Source organism: Simochromis diagramma, unplaced genomic scaffold (assembly GCF_900408965.1).
Source record: "Simochromis diagramma unplaced genomic scaffold, fSimDia1.1 OVJJ01000747.1, whole genome shotgun sequence".
Lineage (NCBI taxonomy): Eukaryota > Metazoa > Chordata > Actinopteri > Cichliformes > Cichlidae > Simochromis > Simochromis diagramma.
In genome coordinates, this window is record NW_024386897.1 from 2,059,371 (window position 1) to 2,074,682 (window position 15,312).

Consider the following 15,312-nt stretch of genomic DNA (forward strand, 5'->3'; position numbering starts at 1 on the left):
TACAGTCAGAGATGGCTCCGGCACACCAGGTTCTCACCTGTCTCGGAACTGGTTTGCAGCGTCCGACGAGTGGCCTGTATGCCAGAATTAGCATAACAGACATGTGATCTGAATATCTGAGGTGGGGGCGGGGCTTCGCTCAATACACTCTGGGAGTGTTTGTGTATATAAGATCCAGCACATTTCCCCCTGGTCGCAAAGTCCACATGTTGTAATTTCAGGAGCACTGACTTGATGAGAATAAACAGTCCATCGGGGTGTGAGTTCTGCAGCTCGCAGAGCGCCTCTTTAGCCCTAGCCCTGGGTGGAAAGTACACTCCTGTAATGAGCACAGTAGTGAATTCCTGAGGTAATAAAAAGTTACAAACCAATACAAACCAGCGATAAGCAGTAATTAGAAACTAGCACAGAGTTCTTGGACCATTCCATGTTGCTGTAGACACACAAGCCACCACCGCAAGTCTTACTGCACAGAGCTGCATTTCTGTCATTACAAAAATGAGGTGAGCCTGTGTAGCTGAATGACAGCGTCTGGAACTCTGTCACTGACCCGTGTTTCTGTGAAAACAAAGATGCAGCAGCCCCTAAATTCACGCTGTGTGGTCCACTGGAATCGGATGCAGTCCAGCTTATTGCCCAGGGAGCAAACGTTTGAGAGCAGGATTGATGGGCAGGGCAGCTGGCTTGGATTTGCTCTTAGCCACACTGCTTTTGGCGACCCATTCCTCTGCCACCGGCATCAGGCGACGCCAAGGTCTGGAGGCCTGGTTCCGTAGCAACCCGAGGAAGCCCGGTGCCTCCAGAATTTCCTGATGATGAAGCTCAGTTTTTGTATAATGCTTGTAATTTCGGAATCTTTGGCATTGGTTGACACGAACACCACTTGTTCTGGTGTCCATGTGGCTCGGAAGTCACGATAAAAGGTGATAATAAAAACCAAAAAACAGCACCATTTAATCTGCTGAGGCTGCTACGGGCTATTTGGGACAGCTCTAATCTCGAAGCAAGATTTAAGCAGAGTCTGAATTTTGTTCCTAGAGGAGCGCTCTCACAGTTGTTAAAGAGTGGACTCAGGCACGGAGCTCAGAAATAAAGATAGTGCGTTTATTTACAGTGCAGCAAGGTGACAACAGTTCAAATGTGCAACAATGGTGATAGTGCGTCCTTCCTTCCGTGTAAGCCCGTGCGTGGTAGTGAGTGCCTGTCTCTCCTCCAAGTGCTTCCTTTGTGTCCGTGAATCCTCCGTCAATCCCTGGGTGAACACACACATGACAGCAAAATGAGTACGTAGCTCAAACAATACTTCAATCACGCTAGCGGCTCGAAAACACTACCAGGCTTAGTGCAATACTCCAGCGCTGTTTGTCGCTCAGCCACACCATTAAGTAGCCCTGCCGAAGGTGGTAGTAGATTGGCAGCAGCCGGGGATTGATTGCAGGTGCGGCAGCTCCTGGGCGACAGCACTTCCGGGTTGGAGGTAGCCTGTTGCTAGGTTACCTCCTAACACATGACAGCGAAGCCGGAGGGGAAGACAGGGCGATAGGAGAGACACATACACACGCACACAAATATACACACTGGCAGGTCCACCGGTCAGGGCGCCGTGAGATCCTGACAAGCGCAAATAGCGATCAAGGTTCTATAAAAAAAAGAAAGATTAAAAAAATTACTGATAAACATTAGCAGTTACCTGTGAAATGTTTTAAAAACAACCAATAAAATAATCAAATTGCTAGTGGTCAGATAGAGAGTTAGAACCAAGCAGTAGAATTTTAAACTAACTGAAATCTCTCCTTTACGTTAAGTAAAATGCTTTACAGTAATTAAGTCTGAACATGATGATGAATGAGTGAATGGCCATTTTTAAATCGGTGAATGAAAGAAAGGGTATTATATCAGAGCTCATCCTAAGCTGAAGGAGACAAAATTACACAAGATTTGGAACCTCTTGTAAATAGACAGTGGGAAATAAAACAAACAAAATGGTAAATTTTATAGAGTTAGCTGTCAATATATGTCCACACCTATGTAATCTTGAGAAGGCTGTAAAATGTTGTCCAGTAACAGTTAGTAATTCAGTGACTCTCACGTCTGTCCGATGACAGCGACCAAACTGGTCTGACACTATCTGTCCCACTATGAGGTGAGTTGTTGAGGATATCCTGAACTTTTCTTTCAGTAAGCACGGCTGTTTTTGCCGCTGTGTGCTTTCTTTAAAGTTGAGCTAACATTACTGGACATTGAGTATTAGCTTGTAATGAGCACAGCATTAAGATTATCTGGGATAATGTTAGCGTTTAACCAGATAGTGTTGTTATTTAGCCAGCTTGCTCTCAACTGTTTAGAAGGTGACGGGAGGGTCGCATGTCCAGTTCTTGACAATGAGTAATTGCAATTAATCATGTTTTTGTGCGTTAGAGCCCTGACTTCAGTTTAGGAGATGAGGCTTGATGTGAAGAAGAAGAGAATGACATTTTACCCAGATGCCAGTCACGTTGTCTCTTTGGTGAAGGGAACTCCTTCTCAGATGATTTTGCGTCTGTGGCATTCCAACACCTAGACGTTCTCCTGTCCTCTGCCTTTGGCATACTATGTATGTGGCAAGTCTCTAGCTGAATACATATAAAACATGATTAGGTAGGACAGCGATGTCCATTACAGGCACTGTATTCAAGATTCCGGGTCCAACATGACGGCTTCCACAAACTAGCACTTGCTCTTATGTATTTTAATTTTTCAAAGATATAATTACAAATTAATTAATGTGTATTGATGAGTAAAAGATTCTTTTTTTCAATTAAATAACAATAAACAACTCACTGTACCTTTAACACAGAAGTAGGAAGCATGTTTGTTATGGCATTCAAAAATGTGCACATTTCTGAATGCTACACCAAAGTCACGCACACTTACACGTGGCCTGTAAAATATATAAATTTAGAAAAGTCAAACACTCAACATGAGCAACATAATGACTCACCTACAAGAGTTAGAGCAGGTTATGTGGTTGTTCTTTATTCTCTGCTACAGGCTAAATTCCATGTAGTTCCACTTTACCTGTTGTTGTAGCTTTTATGTTGTAGGATGTGTCATTATGCAGTCCCTCTCTCTCCCTTGGCAGATCTAAACTGACATGTTTTTCTCTGGTTTTCGTTTGGAAAAAATAATCTTCTGTTAAATCAGTCTGGGGGTTGTTTTTTTTTTTTTGCTGTTTTGAATTTTTCCTGATTGGCTCTAGGGCACTGAGAGTGTACATGTATTAGTTTTGGCCTTAGTCCTGTGTTGAATTTTTATTATTGTTGTGTACTTTTATGTAAAGCCTGCACTGAACGAACAAGCCTAACAACATAAAAAAAGCACCAATTTATTTCTTTTGAAGAAATAAATAGAGGGTTAGACATTTACTTAACACATTACATTTTGTTTCAGTGAATATAAACAACTAATTACATTTATTTTATATGGCTTTTGCTCCTGTGAGAACACTGATTCTTTGTTTGCACATTTTTATTTATAATAATAACTTAGACACACATAACCATAACCAGCAAAAAGTGGACAGTTTTTATCTTGAGAGAGGTCCATGTGACTATGAATATAACAGTTGGGCCTCGTGTTCCTCCTGCAAAGAACAAGTTTGTGGATCTTGATTCCTGCATTTGTTTCAAAAATGAAACACTTATTTCAGATGGGATTGAAGTGCAGGCCTTCAGTGTGGCCTTCAGTTATATAATAATTGTATAATTTGAAATTCACTGCGGTGGTGTACTGAGTCAGAACAACAAAAATGGTTTCCTTGTTGGACAAATTAATTATTCTGGTGCACATTTGAATTGAACTCCAAGATCATTTCAAATGTGAGATGTCTGAACTTAAAAATGTGTTATGTTCATTATGATTTTTTTTCCTAATTGACTTCTATTGTAATATGAAGGACATCTTTTAGCATTAATTCTTTTCAAGTTTCTAGTTCAGAACTGTGTTTTTATGTTTAAATTTTAAGATGCATTTACTAAGTAGTTCCACCGTTAGCAAAAATGTTACCAAATGACTTTTTCACCATCAACAGCACGACTGAAGATACTGACTTTGCTGCTAAGTATGGATATCAGTTCTCGTAAAGCCATATTGAGTGTAAAAACAGATTCAATATGAACTCCCTTATATTAGACAGTAAAAGTGAATTTAAAAAAAAAAAAGGTGTGACTTACACACTATCTTTTTACTGAGGGTATGCACCACCCATAAGCCCTGAAGTCCTGGCACCAAGGACACTTTCTTTGGCAGATTAACTTACTTGTGATAAGAGCATCCCCCCTCTCTCCTCAATTGTCTCTGCCCCTGTGAGTCTCTCTGTCCTGCCTCTCTGCTTGCTTTGCAATCTGGAAAATTCTGGTTTTAAAAATACTGCAAGGCTTCCTTTGTTATACTAAGCCCGTTTTTGTTCCCCCTCTACCTTATTTATGTTGTTGTTCTCCTCAAATAACAGCAGGACTGGTCTACGTGAGCTGGAGGAAAAAAGGAAAGGAGTGTATGGAAGAGAGAGGCAGAGTATATAGTTTAGGGTGAGAGGAAGCTGCTGCACCGTCAGAGCAAGCAGGGAGAAGGAGAGGATGGCAGAGAAAGTTTACAAGGCGTAGTTTAGGAGGAAATGCGTGAGAGAAGCCGGGGAATCTGTGGTGGCCAGCTGCAAGAGGGGAGATAGCGGAGAAAGGCTTTTAATTCTCAATCCCCACAGAGCCTTTGAAAATTACCAATCTTCTTATCACAGACGCAGGGCTGCTTATGCAAATTGTTGTGGAGTGGAACGTTTAAACGGAAAATTACTCGACAGCATTTTTTCTCTTCCTCTTCCCTCTCCCTCTCTCTTCCACACAGAAAGCCTGTTTTGAGTCTCAGATAAGAAGATGAATTGCTCTCTCCGTGCTTTGAAGCGCGTCAGGATTTAAAGACTCCAGCCTCGGCTCTGGTCTAACGCCACTGCTCCCGCTGCCTTTGTAGCAGAAAACAGGCTGGAAAAAAATGGGAGAAAAGGCATTTCGAGACAACATAGATTCTCTGCTCCAACACATCGTCCCCGCCTGAGGAGACAAGAAGCAAACATATATATATATATATATACATATTCCCTAACCACTGCTCTTCCCTCCATTTTGCTGAATATTTTTGCTTAACACAAGCAATACAGCCTCAGCAACCCCCCCCCACACACACACACACACCCGCCAACCAGATATGGCAAATAGTTGTTGACACGGGCGTTTAAAGTTTATGTACTCTTTGGAATGAATCCTTGCTCTGTTTGAAATGTAAATTGTACCACAAGTAACAGAAAAAATAAATTGAAAACAGTATTAATACACAATTAGTTAAAATGTTAGCTAAACACTTAAAAGGGATTCACTATAATATATGTCACGCCTTTTCTTGTGCAACTTTAAATATTTATTTCCACTCTACACAGACTGCTACAGTACTTTGCTATCTAATGACTACTAAATAAAAACATTTAATAAGACTTTTAAAAGAAGAAGAGTGCCCATATTTATTTTGAAGAATAACAGAAGAGAAAAAATGTTCCCTCTGTACCATCAGACTCTACAGTCAGTAAATAAAACAAATACAAACCAAAACAGACAGCATACTAACCGTACATTAAAACAAACGTATAATTTACAGAAAAATTCTAATCCTGACTAACTTTACAGGTACTATTTATACTTGTATGTACAATTGACATGATGGGCATTAATTTCATTGCCATTGCAGAGTTACTAGCTTCTAGTTTATATGAAAACAAAAGAACCATTGTTTTTAATAATATGACAGTCAATCAAATTCTGAATGTGTAACACAAAGTAAAAACTGTTAAACAACAGACAACATAATAAAATTTTAAAGATAGTAAAATTGAACATAGTGGGTAACGTCCCATTAAGGAGAAGCAATCAAGCTACACCTCGTTATACATCACCGGTAATTACAGAATCATGTAATTATATCATATTGCCTTAAACAGTGTTCAGCTTTAATGCTATGTATAAACCCTGACACTGCAATCCGTAAGCTCAGAACTATAATTATAAAATCTTGCAAATAAGTAAAAAAGAAAGAAAAGTGCATTCTTCAACAAGTCAAACATTCTCTGTTTTTAGCATTGTGTGCTAAAAGCCTCTTATGACTGAAGCTATTAAGCACTGTAACATCTTTGTGCAAATCAAGTTCCTTTTTTTTTAACAGGTGCTAATTTAATGATTACCTTTTTAGCTGCTTTGGAGTAAAGAGATAAACCTGCAGAAATCATTCTAGCATATTTTTTTTCTTTGTGTTGTTCTCTTGATTTTAAAGTTAAGAAATGATATGAGTGGTAAACGAGATAATTAATAGATCAGCCTGAGACGCTGAATACGTTCAGGGGAAGAGCAATGCAACAGGACCATTTCTATTAATGCATTTTATCAGTATTTGTTTGTGTGACCTAGAATCATCTTCTTCCTCTGAAGCTGTGTTGATCTCATTTGGCTGAAATGCCACTTTCTTTGTTTCGGCATGTGTATTTTCAAAATGTCAGCTGTTGTTTTTATTCATTCATATTCTAAGTGCATCAGCTGTGTGCTATGGGGTTGCTTTAAATTAGCTGGGGACGGAAAAGCACGCGTTGTGGCTATGTAGTTATTAAAATGGAGCTTGGCCTTTACATCAGTCAGTGCACCACATTGACATTGGCGAACGCTGTTTGTGTGGAAAAATTATTAAAATCATGTAGATATGAATGTTGTCACTCTTATGAAATAACAATTGTTCGGTTGAATCAAAGCTGTCTTAGAAAAACAAAAGCTGGCACAGTAACAAATATGAATATTTAATGAGAATAGCACAGTCTTCATGTACACTGTAATTTCTAATTAGTTAACCTTACTAAGAAAAATCATGCCCACTGCTACCCACAAGAAAGAAGTAAAATGGAATACAAAAAAATGTGTTGTACTAACAAAGTACTTTTATTGTAGTTTACACTCAAGTTTAACAAAAAAAAATTATTGAATACTTAATATTTTAAGACAGAGGTACTCCGTACTAATGTGGAACTTCCTGCAACTTATTAATTATTAGTTGTATTTATGAAAACCAAATGCTACTCATGTTATACAAATGCCTCAGAAATCCATAGAGATCAATAAAAACTGGCACATTCTCCTAAAACAGTCACATATACACAATACATATAATAAAAATAAAAATAAAAACACAGTTCAAAGTACAGGAGTATTCATATTTTCTTTTTCTCCATTCTAAAACATCTGACTAAAAATGTAATTTACAACAGTGGAGGCATCAGTCGAAGGCCAGTGTGACAGTGACATGTGACATTTCAAGATTTGGTCTGTCAACTTGGCATTGTTTATGTATAAAAAGTCACAATGATTAGTTTAATGTTTGTATGATTTGGTGATGAACTTCTACACAAACAGACTGTTCAGACATTTATTCAGTTACAGTCAAAAGCTTGTAATTCAAAAAGTTTGCAGATTTTTAGAAGTCTCTTCTGACTGACTCTACTGATCAAGATGTCAGTGGAGTCTTGATTTAAAAAAAAGTAAAAAAAAAAAAATTGGAGCGTGAGCTAGATCTTATGATTTCTTACTGTTTTGCCTGTTTAGTTATTATTTTTAGTTATCTTTAGTTAATATACTGAATTCAGTAACTGACAAAAGTTTCATGGTTGGACACGAATGTCAACTGTGATTTCGTGCTTTCTTGTTTAACTTTGCAAAGACAATGGAAATGCCACTACAACTAACAGTACAGTTATTGAGTGGAGATGGGAGAAACCACAGGTTTGTTATTGTCAACACCAGTGGACTACAATGTGTCACTTGATAAAATACTGTAAATTTCCAAAGTCATTGTATTTTATAGTGTTTACATTCTCAGATGTTCTACTTGGTCAGTTTGGAGCCTATCCCAGCTGTCTTAGGGCGACAGGCAGGGTACACCCTGGCAGACTTGGTCGCCAGTCTGTTGCAGGGCTAACACATAGGAACAGACAACCCTTCGCAATTTAGCAACTTAGAATGACCAATTAACCAAACCCCACTAATTGCATTTTACGGAGTACCCATAGAGAACCAAAGCAAACACAGGAGAACATGCAAACTCCACACAGAAAGACTTGATGGTGGACTTGAACTCAGGAACTTCTTGCTGTGAGGCAACAGTGCTAACCGCCACCATACTTTACTGCCAAAACATGTCTCAACATATTTATCCAGCAAAAGATAATCTAACTAAATAACTTTTTTTTATTATAAATGTAACAGTAACATAACTCCGCCCACTAAATTACCCTTTCTCCCCACAGAGACAGCTGAGGAAGAGGAAGTGTTACCTCCTATTGGTTGGTGCCATCATCCTCACCATCCTCATCATTATCATAGCTGTTTCAGCAAGAAAATGAGGTTGACCACTGTGGTAAGAGCCATCATCCACAACATTACACTGCAGTCAGGTACATGGCATTGCCAGATGTCAGAAATCACAACAACAGTCGCCTCAAGGCGTTTTATATTGTAAGGTAGACCCTACAATAATACATACAGATCACATGATCCCCTTTGAGCAAGCACTTTGGTGACAGTGGGAAGGAAAAACTCCCTTTTAACAGGAAGATCTCCGGCAGGACCAGGCTCAGGGAGGGGCGTCCATGTGCTGCGACTGTTTGAGGCGACAGAGGGAAGACAGGATAAAAGACCTGCTGTAGAAGAGAGCCAGAGATTAATAACAATTAATGACTCAATGCAGAGAGGTCTATTAACACATAGTGAGTGAGAAAGGTGACTGAAGAAGACACACTCACTGCATCATGGGAATCCCCCAGCAGCGTAAACCTATTGCAGCAAAACTAAGGGAGGATTCAGGGTCACCTGATCTAGCCCTAACAATATCGAACTCCATAATTAACCTTGGGAGAAGAGGACTCTCCATTTGCATGTACAAATTGGAGTCTATTAGATAGATATGATACAAACCACTGCAGCACAGTACCTGTAATACCTACAGCATGTTCTAATCGCTCTAATAGGATATTATGGTCGACAGTATCGGACGCTGCACTGAGGTCTAGCAGGACAAGCACAGAGATGAGTCCACTGTCAGAGGCCATAAGAAGATCATTTGTAACCTTCACTAAAGCTGTTTCTGTGCTGTGATGAGCTCTGAAACCTGACTGAAACTCTTCAAATAAGCCATTCCTCTGCAGATGATCTGTTAGCTGTTTGACAACTACTCTTTCAAGGATGTTTGATATGAAAGGAAGGTTGGAGATAGTAAGATGTTCTGGCTTTGCGGAGGGCTTTCTTATAAAGCAGCAAACTATTTCTCCAGGCTAAATGATGATCCTCTAAATTTGTGACACGCCATTTCCTCTCCAGATTACGAGTCATCTGCTTTAGGCTACGTGTTTGAGAATTATACCACGGAGTCAGGTACTTCTGATTTGAGGCCTTAGTTTTCACCGGAGCTACAGTATCCAGAGTCGTACGTAGTGAGGAGGTAAAATTATTAACAAGATAATCGACCTCTGTTGGAGTAGCGTTCAGGTAGCTGCTCTGCTCTGTGTTGGTACAGGGCATTGAAGATGCTAATTATATTTTTAAACTTAGTTACAGCAGATGTCTTTCAGAAAGACATCTGCTGTGATGAAGTCTACTCCCCACTGCTATGTAATCAATTATTGTAAATTTAAATGTAATTAGGAAATGATCAGACAGGAGAGGGTTTTCAGGAAACACCCTTAAATGTTCTGTTTCTATGCCATATGTTAAAACAAGATCTAGAGTGTGATTAAAGTGCTGGGTGGGTATTTTCAATAATGGCTTCTATTGTAGTTAGGCGTTGTATAGAACTGATATCTTTCTTTTTTTGAAGTGATAGATTCCTTTCACTTGTGATATCTGCACTTATGTGTGGGTGGCGACCTTTTCCCAATGTGTGCTTAACATTAAAGCTGCATTATGAACAACAAGCACTAGTCATTGGTTTGACGCATTAAGTTTAAAATAAGCTGTTTGCTGATTAAATGTCAAGGGATAATATGATTTATCCGTGAATACTGGCCAGGGTAAACTAAGTCATTCCAGTTTGTGTAAATTGATGTGAATAGAGCTCAAACTGTGCCTTTGTGTGGTGTACTGTGGTGTATCATTTAGATTTAAATAAAATGGTTCATGGAAAAAAAAATTCAATTTAAAACAAAATGTCATTTAATCATTTGAAATGATCATTATTAGAATATTAACTTTGTAAAGTTCGTGGAAAAAAGTTATAATAAAAATAAATAAAAGATAAAATCATTCTCATAAATTGTGTCAAATGATTTATGTTATGTTCTCCAGAAAGCCCAGTGGACGTGGGGATGTAACAGAAAAAATGTCTGGGTTGAAAATGGATACAAGGTGGCAAAACTGGGAATAAAATAATGGTTAATAATTAATCTAAAACAGAAAAGTAAAGATAACAAAACCTACATGTAGGACACAAAAACCATAAGCCAAAAGGTTAGGCAAAGCACACTCCTATCCTCAGGTGGAATTTGCCACAAGCACACACAGAGCTCACAGAGCAAAGGTACACTGAACCTCTCCTCTCCCTGACCTCAGAAACTCTTAGCCCTAATTACAGAGTGATATCAGCTGCAAAGACAGCAAGTCATACCCACAGGCGCAAAATCACAGTAGGTACAGCCTAATTAAACAACTGTGAATGAATAAATAATGTCTTTAATATATAGGAGATAAACAGCATCTGTTTAAATACATGTTGAATAGCCACAATGTACACAGATGTTATGGTTGGGTTAGGGACAGAAAAACTATGTAAAGAATTCTGAATATGAATAATAACTATGACAATATTCATTTAATACCAATGCCTTGGCTATGCCCTCAAAAATAAATGTATCTACTTAATAACGGTCAAACAGGGAAACACCAAGTCAGCTGCAGTTTAAATGTTGACTTAAACTAATTTCATTACCTATACGTTTTCCATTGATTGTATTCCAAAAGAATAACACAAAATTTTATATTTAACGGAGTCTGGTGAAATTAAATGTACTTGATTTGAATGCATTCAGCATGGTTTCCTTAAATAAACATTTCATTTATATATTTCAGATGCATTTATTCAAATATTGCTTCTTAGGAGTGAAGAATCATTTGTTCCACTGATGTAAGTGGATTTAAGAGGAAGTGTAATCTGTTTTCTTTCCATTCTCCTTATGGCAAAATATGTTTGGGGTTTTTTCTTTCTTTTTTCATTTTCTATTTGTTGGCTTTTTTTGGCCCTGCGACAGACTGGCGGCCTGTCCAGGGGTGTACCCCGCCTCTTGCCCTATGACAGCTGGGATTGGCTCCAGCACCCCCCGCGACCCTGAAAAGGATAAGCGGTAGCGAATGGATGGATGGATGGATGGATGGATGGCTTTTTTTGTGAATATTTGCTTTTACACTTTTTGGTTTTTCAGAGAGATGTTGGAATAAAAAATATTTTTTAGGAGTCATATTAGGAAAAAAATCTGTGATTTCTTTTTACAGCCAGCACTTACTTATGGATGAAATAAAGGAATAACCTAAAATAAAAGCACCACTGCTTCATTTTGCCAGTGAGCTGCATGTAGGGGTTACTCTCCAATATTAGTATATTACGTTACATTACCCTCCAATGATAGCTGACAGTTTCAAACTTTACACCTCCCATTCGTCCTTCCTCCAAAGCATGGACCTCCTGATCGTGGTTTCCTATATTGATAATGTTTATGAGGACATGACAATTTCTGATGATTGAATGAGGGCTGGCTAGTCTTACTGTTTTGTGTGTCTTAAGAACTGAAAACACACACACACACACACACACACACACACACACACAAGAAGAAACAATGGAAAAAAAAACCCCAGGCTTACCAGATTAGTCAATAAGGGATGAATCAGTTCATCTTGGATCTTTTAATCAATGTACAGAAAATGGGAAAATGGGACAGTGATTTTAATAAGCCAAAACATCCGGGCTGCTTTACCAAGATAAATGCTGAAAACAAGGCTTTCCTATAAGTAATATGTGCTATCTAACCCGACTAATGAGTAACTGCTGTTAAATTTACTTTCTCTCAGTTATTTGCATGTGAAAATTACAAAGTAGGAACCTGAACACACCACACCTTTGTGTAGGAGCTGGAAGCGCAGTTGTGGTGTGTCACAGTTTCTGTGCCTCCACCCAAAATGCAGAGTGACCGCTTGCCCATGGCATTCTCTAACCATGCTGATACCTGCAGAAACCCAATGTACACTAAGAGGCAGAACAGGCAAGTGAGTCAGTTTTCCCCCTGAAGTGTCCTTCTGCCTCATTGCCAGCAGAAACTGGTTTGAGATATAGGAGGAGATATATGGGGGTAAGTTTTTAAAATGGACTGGCTTCTTCACCAAGGACATATGTATATAGATTTGGAGTTTGCTGGTATCATGTTCCTGGTTAATAAAAGTAATTAAAGTAATACTTTCATGATTTTTGTTATTTCAGATTCAAGTTTACTTTCTATTTTATAAAAATGTTCAGGTCATAAAACTACTTACACAAGTCTGAGATTTATAAATAACTGTTAAGTCGAGTTTTATTGTCAACCCAACAAAATACACTCAAGTATACAGTGGGACGAAATATTGTCATCCTGGATCAAAGGTGCAAACTTGTAAAAATAAAAATGAAAAAAATCAAATATACATGTATACAACTTTACAGAAATACGATAAACTAAGAAAAAACACAACAATATTGTACTTGAATAGAAATAGAATAAGAATTGAAAAGAATGAGAATAAATCAATTTAGGACAATTTTATGCCCCCGACTTGGTGGGAACAGTTTGGGGATGGCTCCTTCCTCTAGGAAGGTGGCTGAGGGCTAGTGATTGTCAGAATAAAACAACAAAGATCCATGAGTAACTCAGGAAGATCGCCACTGATCAGTTGCTTACCTCAGTATGGCCTGGAAGTCCTGAGGTCAAAATGGAACCCGCCCCCAAGGGTGGTTGAAAATGGCTAGCTAAGACCCTGTGCGAACAGATTCAGACAGACCCGAACATGAAGGATTAATCGCCTGCACGTGCAAGTGGGGAATATATATGTTATGTTTAATGGTGGCTCATCAAGTTATGCTCATCACTTGCTTATTTAAAATAATAAAAATGTAACAACTGTTCTCTAGAAACTATTTGACTCAAAAAAGAGATTTTTGTCAGGATTATCATATTAAATGCAAAGTCTGCCAGCAAACAAGAAGTCAGCTGGCTCATGAGTCAGCTCTCCAAAATAGGACTCTAAATAAACACTACATAGCAGATCCAACATGAATACATCGTTTTAAAGACTCCAGGATGGCATGCTTTTTCAGCCAAACACAGTGTTTTGCAGAAACTTGCTTGAGCGCAGTTTGTCTCCCTGCAGATATCCTAAGAAGACTTACTTTTCATTTTTTGTGAACACTTTTACTACAGATTGCATTTTTGAAATCTTAAAAAAAGAAATTAGATCTGTTTGACCTCGTTCTGTCCACAATCATTTTTATACATGAGTTTCACATGGTTTATAATTAAATGAAAAGACAAAGGTATAAAAGAAAGTTACGATTAAGAACATCATATGCCACAGAGACCAGCAAGTTTAGACCAGACAGACTTTGTTAAAGATTTCTCCCAATATGTGTTGATTCCTTTGGCTGGATGATAAAGAATCATCAACATTGTGCTTCAGGTAGGGAGACTGACCCCAGTGTAAGTTCAGCCAGCAGTTTGAGGAGATCAGCTAATTCCATTTGGTGGTGCAGCTGATACCATTCTCCTGTACGCTGCATCTGCCTGCTTACAGAGACTCTCTGCAAGCCACTTTGTAACACACTTCAACCACAGCTTCTCCATTTCATACTATTGATGCTATTTCTGATGTAATCAATGCCTTATCTGTTGTCACTTCTGTTGTTACTGTACCTGCCCTGTTCTGTCTCCTAGAACAGAGCCATGCCACCACCAAATATAATTTAATACAGATGGAAAAACAATCTTTTGATGTTATTTGCCAAGTTTGGCTGGCAAAAAACAACATTTAGCTATTAGGCCAACCTTTAATATACCCTATATTTTAATATTCATCCTTTCGAATTTATATATATATATATATATATATATATATATATAGGTTGGCTATATATAATAGGCAGGTGGTAAAACATAAAGTATATAGATTCTGTTTGTCAGACACAGCAACTGCAAATCACCAATTAGATATTCAATATTCAATTAGAATTAGAGATAAGACGAGATAAGAGAAGATTAACTTTGGAGTTGCTGAAGATGTTTTGTGTTTATCCTACCATTATTAAATAGTTTTAATAGAAAAACTGTAGAAAGTTTAACTTTGTTCATATCAGAAGGATTTGTATTCCTGCATGATTAATAATGCTGCCACATGGCAATAATGCAAAACCTAATATAATATGCATAAACCTAATACAGCCTCATGGCTGGAATAGCTTCTTGACAAACTTTGTTTTATTTATTTATTTTCTTCCAGGGATGGGGTGGTGGTGGAAATCGAGTAGAGCAAAGTGTTCTATTCATAAAACAGCAGGCTGCATCGATGCTGTGGTGTTGACTGGCCTGTGCTGATTCAGATTATTTTGGATAAAACAATCACACAATCACATGTCTGGAGTTTTTAGGCCATCTGAACTGTGGCACTGACTTGGGAAACAGGTGAATATTAATAAAGCCATTGTCCAGATGGCCAACTAACTCCAGACATGTGATTGTGTTGTCCAAAATAATCTGAATTTCAGTTTTATTACAGCTAGAATAGATAAAACTTGACTTAAAAATACAGATGGAATCATGCTGATAGTTTGCAAACTGAATTTTACTCTTAGAAAATTTTAAAATGAAATCCTGAATCTTTCAATGTGCCATTTTGTGATGAAGTGCAATGTACAAACACTCTAGTGTAAGATGAATTCTAACACCTGTGGCGATGGGCAGAGATCACAGCCCTGTCATTCTGTCTCATAGTTTCAGTGCCTGTTCTTCAGGTATTTTGCTGACTTTTCTGAGAATAAACACACCTTTGCAACTCATTTAGATGCGCTAACAGGTGCTTTGTAGTATACGGTAACCTTTGTTGCTTCTAACCTTCTCCGTGTTTGAAATAAGTTGATCTCACAGCACAGCTGCTGACATTAGTGTTTTGTTTATATTGCCAACAGTATGCC

The 15,312-nt window shown here is 38.2% G+C and overlaps 1 protein-coding gene across 3 annotated transcripts in view; it reads left to right on the top strand.

Annotated features, from left to right (window-relative positions):
• The window catches only part of tsnare1 (T-SNARE Domain Containing 1), a 256,224-nt gene that overhangs the window by 203,103 nt on the left and 37,809 nt on the right, over window positions 1-15,312 (top strand). For 2 of the 3 annotated variants that reach the window (XM_040034306.1, XM_040034307.1), the window contains exon 11: window positions 8,363-8,472. The exons of the other annotated variant lie outside the window; for it this stretch is intronic. In XM_040034306.1, coding sequence (XP_039890240.1) covers window positions 8,363-8,458 — 96 coding nt within the window. In that variant the 3' untranslated portion in view covers window positions 8,459-8,472. The remainder of the gene's footprint in view (window positions 1-8,362; window positions 8,473-15,312) is intronic. 3 annotated transcript variants of the gene reach the window in all.